The 16,104-nt window shown below is 35.3% G+C and overlaps 1 protein-coding gene across 1 annotated transcript in view; it reads right to left on the minus strand.

Annotated features, from left to right (window-relative positions):
* The window catches only part of MIB1 (MIB E3 ubiquitin protein ligase 1), a 130,803-nt gene that overhangs the window by 69,899 nt on the left and 44,800 nt on the right, over positions 1-16,104 (minus strand). Inside the window, exons 8-10 of the mRNA XM_040479243.1 lie at positions 10,903-11,047; positions 9,236-9,369; positions 5,208-5,315 (exon numbers count right to left, since the gene is read on the minus strand). Coding sequence (XP_040335177.1) covers positions 5,208-5,315; positions 9,236-9,369; positions 10,903-11,047 — 387 coding nt within the window. The remainder of the gene's footprint in view (positions 1-5,207; positions 5,316-9,235; positions 9,370-10,902; positions 11,048-16,104) is intronic.

Raw genomic sequence — 16,104 nt, forward strand, 5'->3', positions numbered from 1 at the left:
AAGAGCCAACAGGATTTACTGATGGTAATTACTCATTACCAGATAAGTAATATGAAAAAACAAAAGAGAAATCAGCGAGGATTCTTAAAACTCAACCTGAGCAACTAAAAGAATTTACAGATAAGGGAAGGCTAAAACTCTAGTGTGTCCCCTTGTAAAGCTTGACCTTTTTGTTTGGGCAATCTCAGATTTTAGCCTGCCTTCCTATAAAAGCCAACTTAAAGCCTGTTTTCTAAGTCTTACAAATCTAATCTTTTGTTGACATGCCACATTTTTAATAGTACCAGTTTTGGGGGCATAGTGTGGAATAAGGAGGTAGGGAAGCCTCCATTCATAATCTAAATCAACATGGATCCTTCAGGAACTATGTATACCAATTCCTAGAGCCACTTTGAAGATTATTATCCTGAGCCCTAACTTGTTTTTAAGAAAAGAATTTCCTTAAACTGCCCAGTCTTGAAGCCCACTTGCCCTTTCCTTCTCAGTTTTACATTTACATAAACTGTTACTACAGTTTTGGGTTTTTTTTAACTTATTTACTTATTTTGAGAGAGAGAAAGGGCATGCACGTGCGTGGGGGAGGAGCAGAAAGACAGGGAGAGAGAGAATCCCAAGCAGGATCCACAGTGTCAGCGCTAAGCCCAAGGCAGGGCTTGATCCCACAAACCATGAGATCATGGTTCAAAACGATCTGAAACTGAGCCAAAATCAAGAGTCGGACACTTAACTGACTGAGGTGCCCCTACAGTTTTGTTTTCATTACTAGACAAGCAGAATCGGACAGAATTAGTATCTACTTCTTGAGAAACTATACTGTCTACCTTCTGCCAGTTGGAAAGAAAACAGTCAAACAAAGGCAATAATAACATCATAAATTCCTTTGGTGGTGTTGTATACTACAAATAGTATCTTAATTATTTCCCTTACTCCACACCCCAACCCTTTAAGTTATTATCATAGATAAGGAAACTGAAGCTTATACCAGTTACAGGTTTTGCCCAATATCTCTTTAGACAGCAACAATACCATTAAAACTTGGGTTTCCTGATAAAATTTAGTATTGTTCTTCTTCAGAATAGTTTTCATTAATCTTAAATGATAAAACCACCCCAAGTTTCCTGACAACTGCAGTATATATTTGTACTGTATTTGAAAACTAATTGTAAATGACACACTTTTTAGAACTGGTCTTCCATTCAATCCTTCACACCTTTAATATTATACTTCATCAGTGGAAAAAAAATACTTAGTCCCTGCAGGATCCAAAATTAGTTCACTTATAAAAACATACCTAAGATTTCACAGTCCTCAGTGCCTTTACCTATACATTAAGGAGGTAACAGAATGTAATCTTACTGTACTTAGTAGATTATGACCTACATGGAGACAACTTTTCAAAATAGCTGAGTTTTCCCTAAGAAAAAGAAATAGGAAAAAAATATAATCTTATCACATATCAGAAAGGTACAATATATATGAAATAATTAAGTGGTTACTTTTTCAAATTTTTATTTAAATTCTGGTTTGTTAACATATGGTGTAACATTGGCTTCAGGAGTATAATTTAGTGTAATGATAGCTTAAATCAACTGAAAAACAAAAATGCAACAGTCATCTATACTAGGGACTAGCAAACTTTTCTGTAAAGGCCCAGAAAGTAAGTATTTTAGATTTTACAAACCACATAGTATCTTGTCACAACTATTCAACTCTGCAGTTGCAATATGAAAGCAGCCATGCACAATAAATAAATGAATGAATGAATGTGCTGTGTTCCAGTAATACTTAACAACATAAATGGAGGGCTGGATTTGGCCTGCAGGCTATAGTTTGCAACCCACTCACTTCCTAATACACATGAAAAAAATGAAAGGTTACAGAATGAGATGACTAAAGAACAAAATATATTACTCTCTTTATTCTTCAGCTAACCTCAAAAGTTTTAATAAAATTAGTTTTTTAAAAACATTGTGGGCTCAGTCGAGTAAGCATCCAACTTTGGTTCAGGTCATGATCTCATGGTTCATGAGTTTGAGCCCCGTATTGGGCTCTGTGCTGACAGCTCAGAGCCTGGAGCCTGCTTCGGATTCTGTGTCTGCCTCTCTCTCTCTCTGCCCTCCCCCACTCACACTCTCTCAAAAATAAAATGAACATTGAAAAAATAAAAATAAAAAATACTGTTAATTATTATTGCTTTTACACTTGGTAAAGGTATAATGAAGTTTAAAGCACTTATCTTTTAGGATACATACCAAAATATTTACAGATAAAATAATATATCTAGATCTGCTTCAGTATAATTCAGTAGAGGGAGCAGAGCGGGAACTGGCCGTGAAAAATAAGTGAAGAGAGGTAATGGGAACACAGGATTCATTATACTATTCTTTTATAAATATCTAAAATTTCCAATAAAAAAAAGTTAATAATGACAAATGATGAACCACAAATTTAAGTGCATTTGTAAAATTAACTATTTTCTCCATCTTTTAAACCAGGGTTTCTAAATTTTGGACCTATTTACCTTTTGGGCCAGATAGTTCTTTGTTATGGGAGCTGTGCTATGTGCTATGGGATATTCAGTAGCATCCTTAGTTTCTACCCACTAGATGCCAGTAGTACCCAAACCACCACACCTCCTACCAGTTATGACAATCAAAAATGGTCCCAGACATTTCCAAATGTCCCCCATAGGACAAAAATGCCCCCACTTGAAAACCACTGTTCTAAAAAAAAAAAAAAAAATTACACTGCTGCTTCTAATAGAGTCTTAAATTCTAGAAAAATGAGACTTTGAGGATGTTTTGTTTTAGTCTTAGGCAATGAATTGGCATTTATATTTTAACCCAATTTTTAAATTTGGTTTTTGTTTGCAATTGGTAAACTGTTATTAATTCACCTTCCTCACACTATTTTATAGAAATACATACAGAAATAATTTACAGAATTACATCTGCCTGCAATGGTTTTTAAAACAGAAAATGCACAAAATGGAAATCCAAATGAGGACATATGGTTGAAGTCCAGATGTATCCCACTGATCTGGTGACATAGTTTTCAAACTCTCAAAGAAATTATTTGTAAACACTTAGCCTACTGAGCCACACTCCAATCTCATCAGGTTTAAGTATCAACTAACCATTTGTTGTATATTTGAGTTCAATAGAGGAACAGTGCCAACTTTGTTCCCAGTCCCACAACTGCACTCCCATTGTGCACAACACCTAATGTGAACAAGAAGTCTTTAGAAACACAAATGGCTAGATAGTCCCACGTTGTCAGGTGTATTAATTAAATTCTGAATCAGAAAGCACACTTTATAAAAAACGAGGCAAAAAAATTTGGTTTGGGGCCTCTTGCCTTATTAGCTATAATCAGAAAGGCCTTGGTTTCTTAGTAGTTGTTGCTACTGTAGTTTCTGGATTCATTAAATTAAAAAATGGGATACTGAACTCAGAGAATTTCATTCTATCTCTCCAAGCCATGACACAATAAAGTAACTGTCTCCCATTTACAAAACACTAAATTTAAATTGTCTTTCTTTCATTACCAAAAAAAAAAAACCCCTGTGATACTGTGTTCCTAAATTCACAACTAAGAAAGAAGTGACTTAAAAATTGCTACTGTAAAAGCAATTTCAAATCATATAATCTCATTCATAAAAACATGACAATAATGAAACTATCATATAGTTCATAAACATCTACATGCTAATTTAAAATTCAAGGGGCACCTGGGTGGCTCAGTCAGTTGAGCGAACGACTCATGATCTCGCGGTCCGTGAGTTTGAGCCCCATGTCAGGATCTGTGCTGACAGCTCAGAGCCTGGAGCCTGTTTCAGATTCTGTGGCTCCCTCTCTCTGACCCTCCCCCATTCATGCTCTATCTCTCTCTGTCTCAAAAATAAATAAACGTGGGGCGCCTGGGTGGCGCAGTCGGTTAAGCGTCCGACTTCAGCCAGGTCACGATCTCGCGGTCTGTGAGTTCAAGCCCCGCGTCAGGCTCTGGGCTGATGGCTCGGAGCCTGGAGCCTGTTTCCGATTCTGTGTCTCCCTCTCTCTCTGCCCCTCCCCCGTTCATGGTCTGTCTCTCTCTGTCCCAAAAATAAATAAAAACGTGGAAAAAAAAATTAAAAAATAATAATAATAAATAAACGTTAAAAAAAATTTTTTTAATAAATAAAATAAAATTCAAGTTCTTTTTAGACAACAGAAAATTACAGTATCAAAAATCACTTATTTACAACTACAACACCAATGATTCTTCATAGTTAGCTGTCAACTGTAAAAAAACAGTAGCTGTCAAAATACATTCAATCTGAGAAAAATGCAAAAATAACTTAAGACTTCTCTTTTGAAATATGTGTCTTTAAAATGTTTTAATTAGTAAAAATTGGCTCATCTACTAATTTACCCCTCAGAAATCCAAGTCCTGATTAAGCTTCCTCAAATGGGAGTATCATTTGGACAAAATTACAACATTCTACCTAGTCTAAATTTGATAGAATTTTACTTATTCCTAAATAATCTTCCACTAGACTAAAACAGATGTGATTTTAACATTTTTTCAATAATGAGGTTATAGTTAACTATAACAAAGGAAGCCATCCTTCACACCATACATAGATTCTCAACTAAAATTCCAATGATAGTAAAAAATATTCATTTCCCTTTTAAAAGAATATACTCTAAATTAATTTAAGCATACACACACACACACACACACACACATAGTGATAAACACGCCGTGTAAAATTTTCAAAGATCCACATTAAAATCAAGAAACAATAAGACTAAACAAATTCTAAATTACGGATTCCCTTATGAAAGGGAAAACAAAAAGCAAAGAAAGGCCTCTGAGTGTCACAGATCAGTAAAAATCTTGACCTACATGATCTATACATTCCCCTTCCCTCAACTTCCTCAGTATGATTTTTGGATGAATCCAATTCAGCCCCCAGCAGCATGGTGGTCCTACCATAGTAAAGGAAAACTCAATTCCTATCTTCACTTATGGTTATGGCTACAATACTGAAGAATCAAAAGAAAAACAAGAAATGCTTCATGTTATCTCTTGTCAAATTTTTCTTTTCAATCAGAAGAGCCTTAGGTGAAGATTAAACTTTAGGAATGAAAGCAATCCATCTTATAATATAGAAGTATAATTTCTAGGACATTAATTTTTACTTATGTTTCAAACAGTTTAATTACCTCTGCTTCTACATCCACATTTTGCTTCAAAAGTAACTTCAAAATGTCAACATGTCCATTCTGACTAGCAGCTTGCATAGCTGTGTGACCAGCACATTGTCCATTTACCTATACAAAAAAGAAAGGATGAAGGAATGTCACCAAGAGCCAATATATAATGTAGGTTTAAATCTAGCACATTGTAGGATTCTTTGAAAATAATTTAGGTTGGTTTTCCATATATCCTAGCATAGACCACCAGAAACTCTTCTGTAATTTAGAAGTGAGGCAGGCATTTTTTTGTTCGTTTGTTTTAAAGGTTAAAGTTCCACTGTTCAAAGAGCTATGAAAGAACTATTTTAGCCAATCTGAAAAGTTAAAAAAAGAAAGTAAGGGAGGGAGAAATGTCGTTTTGGTTTTGTATATTCACTTCTATTTGAATTAAAAAGCTCAGAGTATGTTTCAATGAAAAAAAAAACAATGAGGTGAATAAAAACTTTCAGAAAAGATGGCCTACTATATAAATAAATTCAATTTGACAAAGATACTGAATACTAACTGTAAGCAAACTATCAGGAGGAATACATAAATGAATTAGCAAGGTAGCCATATACAACTATTATATTATAAAGCAATAATTTCCAATCTTTTCTTCACTTCAGATGTTGAATAAATGCATAATTTCCCAATGACATACCCAAGGCTAAGTACAATTCCTTAATCCCACCCCATCCGCTCCCATCCATAAAACCATAAAAGATGGTTAAAAATGGTAGCCTGGTCACACGTTTATATCACATTTCTCCTCAGACTACACTAAAAAGACAGTAAAATAATTAAAAACACAAAAAGACATAAAGACAAAGAGAAAGGAAGACCTAACATCAGAAAACAATAAAAAGCAACACATTTTTGAAAGAGAGAAAGCAGACAGAAGTTCTGACTTTACAGACAAAAGAAACACAAAACCTAGGAACTTCAGACAAAGTCAAAGCCTGCAAAAACAAGCACATCACAGGGCTAAGAAGAAAAACCCCAGGCAGATGTCTGATGTGCAATGGCCACACTCCAGACCCTCTCCTCAAACTCAATGACAGAGCATTAGTTGCCATGCAAATAGACCCTAGACAGAAAAATGGTTTTTTTCCTTAAACATCTGAATAGCCATGAAGAACAGACCTCTACATGATAGCATTTAGAGACCCCAAAAGCTCCACATGCATAATCACCATAATGCAAAGTCAGTCACTAAGTTCTATCCAAGCAAAGAGAGCACCAAGTAGCTTAATGTCTTATTCAGAGATGAATGAACAAGCTAAGATCAGAGATTTGAGGAAGACCTCAAATTAAAAAAATAACTTAAAAAAACACATCTTTCTCCTATGTTATCATCTCTCAGAAGATGAAATGAATACATACCTGACATAACTAAGTGTCTTGGAAGATTAGTCAATTAGAAGTTTGGAAAAGAATTAACTATAACAATACAGATTACAAACAAATGAAAAAAACTTTATGTGTGAAGTTAAGAGGGACTGACTGGGAAAAACTACAAGTGAACTTTCTGGAATAAAGGAAAAGTCCTAGATCTTATTAGGGGTGTGAATTACATGGATGTTTGCATTTGTCAAAACTTTTCCATGTATTTCACTATATGTAAATTACACCTCAATTTTTTAAATAAAAAAAAATTATGAACATCAAGGAAAGCAAACAATTGTATAGGAAAATACAATCTAGAATCAGTCACAGCTCAGATATGAATGTCATTTAAATAATAACATGCGCAGTCGATTTTAATCTTAACAAAGTTACAATACAACCTAACCACATAAAGAAACTGGGAGGAGCGTGTATGTGTGTGAAGGGAATGGGCTGGAAAGAAAGCTGAAACCTCATTTTCACAGTGAAGTATTGAAAGGTAACTCCCCAAACATAAAAATCAAGAAAAAACAATAGATGTTACTGGAAGATATGGAGGCAAAATATATGAAGAAAATCAGCTGAAAGACGTGAAAACAGCTGCCCCTACAGGATGGGAAAACAGAGTTGAGAAGGAAATGATTTTTGTAACAAACCCTGTAGAACTATTTTTTCCCTTTAAATTTTTAGAATGTATATTGTTTTAAAAAAAAAAAACTAAATTAGTAATTAAATGAAGAAACAATTAAGTATAATAAAATATAAATCTGCTTGGCTGAATATAAAAAAAATCTATCAAACACAAAAATCATTTGATACTTTAAACATTGATAATTTGGGGCGCCTGGGTGGCGCAGTCAGTTAAGCGTCCGACTTCAACCAGGTCACGATCTCACGGTCGGTGAGTTCGAGCCCCGCTTTGGGCTCTGGGCTGATGGCTCAGAGCCTGGAGCCTGTTTCCGATTCTGTGTCTCCCTCTCTCTCTGCCCCTCCCCCGTTCATGCTCTCTCTCTCTCTGTCCCAAAAATAAATAAACATTGAAAAAAAAAATTTTAAACATTGATAATTTACATAATTTTGATAATTTAAATAAATTACTTGTGATATCTGACAATAAAGAAATCACTGTGCTGGGGCGCCTGGGTGGCTCAATCAGTTGAGCATCCAACTTCGGCTCAGGTCATCATTTCGCAGTTCCTGAGTTCAAGCCCTGCATCAGGCTCTGTGCTGGTGGTGTGGAGCCTGCTTGGGATTCTCTCTTTCCCTCTCTCTGCCCCTTCCCCACTTGCGCGTGCACGCACACGCGCTCTCTCTAGCTCTCTCTCTTTCTCTAAATAAACTTAAAAAAAAAAAGGAATCACTGTGTTGTGCTGCTGCAACTGACATCTCCCTAATAAACATGAAATGCCACATGAGCTCCTGGGAATATGATGTTTATATCTTACAATTATAGATCAGATCTTCAAACTGTCTAGCATACTTAAATACAAAGGCAACAAACAGTGTCACAGAACAGTGACAATGACTCAAAGTGCCACTCCAACCACAATCTGGGCCAACATTGAACACTGTATTGGTGCTGACATGGGAGCAATGGCAAAGCCAATGAATGACTAAACTAGAGCCAAAATGGCCCACTTAAAATATGGTTTATGTGAATGGTAAAATACAATAAACTACTAAGATTTACAGGGGCGCCTGGGTGGCGCAGTCGGTTGAGCGTCCGACTTCAGCCAGGTCACGATCTCACGGTCCGTGAGTTCGAGCCCCGCGTCGGGCTCTGGGCTGATGGCTCAGAGCCTGGAGCCTGTTTCCGATTCTGTGTCTCCCTCTCTCTCTGCCCCTCCCCCGTTCATGCTCTGTCTCTCTCTGTCCCAAAAATAAATAAAAAACGTTGAAAAAAAAAATTAAAAAAAAAAACAAAACTACTAAGATTTACAAAATGTATGACCTCTACTTCATCTGCATTCTAAACTGTAAGTCAATTCTCACAGGAAAAAAGTTTAAATGTTTTGAAAAGAGGGATAGAAAACTGCTTATAAAATTTACTACAATATATTTTAAAAACATGGTAAGATGACATCTCCATGAGAAGAATTCACTGAATTTCCCAAAAGGACACTAACCACTTAAAAACCTAAATGTAAAAATTATCAATTATAGGGGCACCTGGATGGCTCAGTCGTTTTAAGGGTCCGACTTCAGCTCAGGTCATGATCTCATGGTTTGTTGAGTTCAAGCCCCACATCAGGCTCTGTGCTGACAGCTCAGAGCCTGGAGCCTGTTTCAGATTCTGTGTCTCCCTCTCTCTCTGCCCGTCCCCTGCTCCAGCTCTGTCTTTCTCTATCTCTCAAAAATAAATAAATGTTAAAAAAAAATTTTTTTTTAATTATCAATCATAAATTTAGGAGGTCACAATGTTAAAATAAGAAAATGTCAAGATCTTTTAGAAAAGTACACTGAAGAATGATGTCCAGTGTCTTTAAAATACCTCAGAGAAAAAAGGAAGAAGGAATAGATGAAGCGCAGTTGGAAATTAATTGGACTTAAATGAAATTACTGAACTCTCATGTTCATTATACTATTCTATTTTTGTGTATGCTTCAAATAATTTTTAAAATGCTCACATCCACATCTGGTCTTTTTAGCAAATCTTCCACTTTAGCAACATCTCCATTGGCAGCAGCCTTAACTAATTCTTCATTGAGGTCACCAGATTCTTGGGTTTCAAATAATTTCTTCAAGAGTTGGGAGAGTCTTTCTGTAAAGCATCAAATAAAGCTGCAAACATAGGAGGATCTCAAACCTTAACTGCTAACAGACAAGCATTACCCATACATCTAGAACACATACTTTTCCTTTTTTAATATTTCTATCATCAGTGTTATTTTTGTACGCTACTACAGATAGTACCCAGGCAAGTTATAATTACTACCATAGAAAGCTGCATTAAATTCCAACCCATAAGTATTCCCAGCTTTCTCCAATTCATGTATTTCAAGTTATAACTTCAGAAAAAGTAGAGAGTTAGAGACAAGTAACAATTCAAGATTTAGAAGCCATACCAAAGATAATCACAAATAAAAACACTACAATGGGAGTATTATAACAATACAAACTTTCTTTCAGGTTTTAAGCATATCACATCAATTCTCAGATCTCAATGCTACAGACCTTAGAATAAATCAACAAATGAATGATTATGATTCAGAAGCAACGTACTCTCTATAATATTTGGGGAAACGTTTTAGGGACAAACCAATTTTCAGTTGAAAATGGTCATCTAAGTGCCAACAACATACATATTGGTACTGACTAACAAAAAAGAACTAGGGGCATATTTATATAGACTCATTGTCATAAGATATTTTTTCTAAATAGCATTAATCAGTAGAGACATTACCCAGTACCATCCCTTAATTCTTAGATCTACTTAGTAGAAAGCAAAGAAATCACCAAGTGGACCACCACCAAGTACACATGATTTGAGTAGGATATTAACCATCCCTCGCTCTTTCAATTTGTAGCAGCCAGTTGGCTGTAATGCCACCTAACCAAAAGGTAAAAATAACACCACCTAATTTAAACTTTAAGTACACTAGCAAATTACAACAGGAAAGAAAAGACAGCAGTAGAGGAAGTAGAAAGCAGTACAAAATAAAACTGGAGGTCGCCCAATGTTTTCCTTTACTTTCTTATAATTTATAGTTATGGTTCTATCTTCTTTTCTGAATGCTAATACACAGTAATTTGTTTTAAAATGAATTGAGGTTATGTATATAAAGCTGGAGCACAGGAAGGAAAGACTTTTGGCATGAGTCTACCCGAGCATCCAGCTTATTCACATTTCAAAATGGTTTTCTACTTATTGTGGCATGTATAATAACTCTTATTAAACAGTAAGAAAGAAATATGGCCAATATGTAAAAATATCCAGGAAGAAAGCCATCTGCTAGCAATAACATTGAAAATAAAAAGAGAATAAAACAGTCTAAGAAAGTGATAAGTTCTGACTAAAGGGTACAATATTGAATTAACCCTTGATATAATATCCAAGGAAAAGCACCTACTTATGGAAATTTTCCAGGGCATACCTCAGCCAGAACAAAAACTGTTCACCATATGAAAAAAAGAAAAACAAAACAAAACAAAAAACACCTGTAGTGAAAATGCAGAAGTTAGTTGACATTCAAGTGAGGTTATCTATGACATTATCTGCACATGAGAACTGAGGAATTAGCAAAGGTTCTAATGTAAACCATATTACTTTTAAAGAAACACGATACAAACATACCACCAGATGCATTGCTAATGGCTGATCCAGCAGATGCCACCTTGGAAACTGCTGCTGGATTGTATGTCCAAGATGTTCCACAAACTTCCACCTTTAAATCACTGTCTGAATAAATCTGCTGTACTCGGCCAACTTTACCTAAAGTCTTAAAAAAAAAAAAAAAAATTTAGTTCATGTTGTCGTCTAAAGTACGTACCATAAAAATAGATCACCAGTTCTTACACGTTTAAAGTATTCATTTTTCTTTTTTACTAAAGAAAAAACATTTAAAGGACAATCATTTTCAAATGGGTTATTTACAAACTTTAAAGAGCATCCCTAAAAAACATTTTAATAAACAGGGCATCTGGGTGGCTCAGTCAGTTTAGTGTCCGACTTTGGCTCAGGTCATGATCTCATGGTTAGTGAGTTGGAGCCCTGCATGGGGATCACTGTTATCTGTGCCAAGCCTGCTTCGGATCCTCTGTCCCCCTCTCACTCTGCCCCTCCCCTCCTCACACTCACTCTGTCTCTCACTCTCAAAAATAAACATTAAAAAAAAATTTTAATAAACAAAACTACTATACTTCCACAAGAATATAAAAACAAGGGGGTCTGAGTGCCTGCTCAGTTGAGCATCCAACGCTTGATTTCAGCTCACATCATGATCTCATGGTCATGGGATCAAGCCCAGCACTGGGCTCCATGCTGACAGTTCAGAGCCTGTTTGGGATTTTCTCCCTCTTCTCTGCCCCTCCACCGCTCGTGCATGCACACGCTCTCTCTCTCTCTCAAAATAAACTTAAAAAAAAAAAAAAAAGAATATAAAATCAAAAATATCATGACAGTCTATCATTTATAAAAGTTCACAAAATTTTGCTTTTTGATATTCAACCTTTTAATCCCATAATCTTATGTTATATCTTGAGAATTTGTAAACTGAATAGTCTAAAATCCATCATTAATGTAGCCTAAAAAAATAAAACCTGATTTCTAAAACAAATTACTTACACCAAAATGGGAATCAGTACTGATTCCAAGACAGAAGTAGGTAGAAATAACATGCTTATTAAATATACAGGGAAAGGGGCATTTGGGTTCAGAACACAATCAGCGGCAACTCTTACCATGTGGCAGATAGTATTCTAAGAGCTTTATACATATTGACTTACCTAATACATAAAATCCTGAAAATTAAGTACTATTAGCTCCATTTCAAACTCCAGTCCAAAACCCATTCTCTTCAACACAAGAGAATAGCAAATTACAATACTAGAAAATTAGTTTAGAATATTGATAATATCTGACTACTTCCTAACACAGACTAAACTGCCCTTGATTGAGTGCTTTATTTTTTGATCTCTCCACAGCATTGGACCCTAGCTTCTTGAAACTATTCCTTTGATTTCTGAATGACAGTCTAACCTTTCTGCCTATTCCTTCTCTTTCTTCACTCACTGGCTCCTTGTCCATTTTCAGATCCCTAAATCTATTCATTCTTCCCCAAATTTTATTCCTTAGTTTTTTACTCTTCCTCCTTAAAAATGTAATCTACTGTGACAACTATCACCTTATTTCCAAAGACTCCAAAATATAATTCTATAGCCCCATTTATTCCTCTCTCTGCCCTCCAACACACACCAATTTTAACTTCTCATTACACATTTCCTCGTGGAATTTTCCATCCTCTCAAACTCTATGAGGCTGCATTCCTTGTTTTCCCCCTTAACCGCTTATTATAGAAAGTCTCGGGGTGCCTGGGTGGCGCAGTCGTTTAAGCGTCCGACTTCAGCCAGGTCACGATCTCGCAGTCTGTGACTTCGAGCCCCGCGTCAGGCTCTGGGCTGACAGCTCAGAGCCTGGAGCCTGTTTCCGATTCTGTGTCTCCCTCTCTCTCTGCTCCTCCCCTGTTCATGCTCTGTCTCTCTCTGTCCCAAAAATAAATAAACATTAAAAAAAAAAAAAGTCTCAAACATACATAAGAAGACAATAGTATATTGAATCCCTGTATACCCATCAACTCTTAACAATTTTCAGCTCATGGCCAATCTTATTCTCCCCTACCTATTGTTACTCCCTGTACTATTATTCATCACATAAACTTTAAAAAACAACAAACCTGATACTACTACCAACCCTCCCAAAATTATCAACTCTCTAATATCATAAAATACCAGTGTTCAAATTTCCAATTGCTTCATAAATGATAAAATTCTTCAGTATGCTTAAATCAAGTTCCAATAAAGTCCAAAATAAAGTCCAATAAAGTCAGTATGCTTAAATCAAGTTCCAATAAAGTCCAAAAATATATGTATACATATATTTTTCTTTGCCAATTATTTGTTGAAGAAACAGGGTCAACTGTCCTATAAAGTTTCTTACAATCTGAATTTTGCTAATTGATATAATTTAATAAATTCATCTTTCTCTGTATTTAATAAGAAACACTTCAAATTGGCTGCTGGATCCTTTTAACATGACCTAGAAATCTTTGATAGCTTCCTTGCTACCTGGTATGAGACTCATCTTGTTCACTTCCAAAGAGCTAGAATTAGCCATTTCTCCAAAGACTGGTTTCTATACAGAGGGAAAGGCTATTTCAAGACTGTAATCTGGGGGCACCTGGGTGGTTCAGTCAGTTAAGCATCTGACGTCAGCTCAGGTCACGATCTCGCGGTCCGTGAGTTCGAGCCCCGCGTCGGGCTCTGGGCTGATGGCTCACAGCCTGGAGCCTGCTTCTGATTCTGTGTCTCCCTCTCTCTCTGTCCCTCCCCCATTCATGCTCTGTCTCTCTCTGTCTCAAAAATAAATAAACGTTAAAAAAAAAAAATTAAAAAAAAAAAAAGACCGTAATCTGGGCACTAAGGTTGGTATTGTTATTAGAATGGTTACTGTTTCTAGGTCTTTTCATGGACAAAGCTAGGAAATAGTGGGGGGGAAGGGGAGGAGATGTTTTGTTTTAATGATAAAATAAATCATAAGTTCAAACATTCTTCCAATTCAAATTCAAGACTACAGGGTTTTTACTTAGCCTCTTCTATGTTACATTCATATCTCCTTTTCCCACTCTGATCATTCTGTTTCTCAAAGTCACTGGGGATAACAGAATTAAAATTATCATATAACTACTCGTTTGTTTTGGTTTTTTTGTCACATCACACATAAAACAATCTCAGGATAATAATATTAGCACTACCACAGACAACAAGATCAATGAAAATTGTTAAAAATCCCTTTTTATAGGTAGTTCTTTAGTGTATATTCTTCCTAAAAAGATATAAAGACAAACAACTGTGTTAAAAATCACCTGTACTTTTCTCTGTACAGTTATGCCAACAGAAAACACATTTAGGTTCATTTATTTCATTTTATTTTCTACTTTCAGGAACTTCCTTTTTGAATTTAATTTTGCTTAATAATTGTATAAAAGATATATGTGGTTTTAAATCAAATCTATAAAACAAGATATATTCAAAGATGTCTCCTATCTACCTTTCTCCCTACACCATATTCCTTTTTTTAGATATGAAACATGTTTTTTTAACTTCACGGTTAATCCCTCCATTGTTTGCTTTTTGTCACATGAACTCTGCATTGTCCTAATTAGTTATACTTACAATAATACTAGTATTTTATACATATATATATATATATATATATATAAAACCTTATTCCCTCTTCAAAAAAAAAAAAAAGAGAGACAGAGTGAGTCAATTGGTTCCCTAGTATGTACAACATTGAAATTAGTCATTCATGTTCTTACCCTTACCTTTTTTCTCCCTAATATTTTGGTTTAGAAAAACAAATATATGATTTCATTCATATATGTAATTTAAGAAACACAACAGATGAACATAGGGAAAAGGAAGGAAAAATAAGATAAAAACACAGAGGGAGGCAAACCATAATAGATTCTAAAATACAGAGAACTGAGGGGTACCAGAGGGGAGATGGGGGAAGGGGGATGGGCTAAATGGGTGATGGGCATTGAGGAGGGCACTTGTTGGGAGGCACCTGGGTGGCCCAATCAGTTAGGCGTCCGACTTCAGCTCAGGTCATGATCTCATGGTTTGTGAGTTCTAGCCCCACATCGGGCTCTGTGCTAACAGCTCAAAGCCTGGAGTCTGCTTCAAATTCTGTTTCCCTCTCTCTCTGCCCCTCCCCCACTCATGCTCGCGCTCTCTCTCTCTCTCTCTCTCAAAAATAAAAACATTTAAAAAAAAAAATGTAAAGGGGCATTAAGGAATCTACTCCTGAAATCATTGCTTCACTATATACTAATTTGGATGTAAATTATAAAAAATAAAAAATAAAGTTAAATTATTTAAAAAAAGAAGAAAAAAAAAGGAAGGCACTTGTTGGGATGAGCACTGGGTATTATTTGCAAGTGATGAATCACTAGGTTCTATTCCTGAAACCAAGATGATACGGTATGTTAATTAACTTAAATTTAAATTTAAAAAAATATATATATATATAGGTTTAAAATAATAGTATTTAGTTCCACATAATAACTAAAAGGCAATCGAGCAGCTTGCTAAACTTTCCATATATGCTCTCTCCATTCCCACCCCATTTTTTGAGTTATACTCTATAAAGTTACATTTTATCTGTGTTGTTAGAGCATAAAATCATTATACAGACTCTACCTCTTCCTTTAACCATCACTTAATCTTAGTTCAACAAATAAATACATATTTAATGATCACTATCAGCTTTCAATTGATATCTCTCATGTCGGTTGTCTGAAACACTTTTCAGGAGATTAATCAGAAAAAGCTAATGGGAACAAGATTCTATAAATTCTTACAGGTTCATAGCAACTTGTAGCTTTTATACTTGAAAGTCAGTTGGTTATATATAAAACTCTTAGCTTACATTTTTGTTCCTTGAGTACCTTAAATAAATGTTATTTCGCTGAGATCACAAAGCACAGAGATCAGTTTTTTTCCTTAACAATAATCTGATTTTCTTTTCTTTGTAAGTAAAACTTGACCTTTTTCCCTAGATACCCAAAGATTTGTTTTCTTTTCTTGAAGATTCAATTATTTACCAGAAAATGGCTCAGTGTTTGGTGTTCTCAGTTTTCCCAGCTATACAATGTATCCTTTTAGTATTTAGCTTTAAAGTTTTTAATTCAGGGGCATTTTTCCTGGAATTACAAATTTTAGTAGCTTTATAGTCCATTGCTTTGGCTTTTGTTTTTCCTTTTTTGCAAGGACT

The sequence above is a fragment of the Herpailurus yagouaroundi genome, unplaced genomic scaffold (genome assembly GCF_014898765.1).
Source record: "Herpailurus yagouaroundi ecotype Mexico unplaced genomic scaffold, PumYag 142, whole genome shotgun sequence".
Taxonomy (NCBI): Eukaryota; Metazoa; Chordata; class Mammalia; order Carnivora; family Felidae; genus Herpailurus; species Herpailurus yagouaroundi.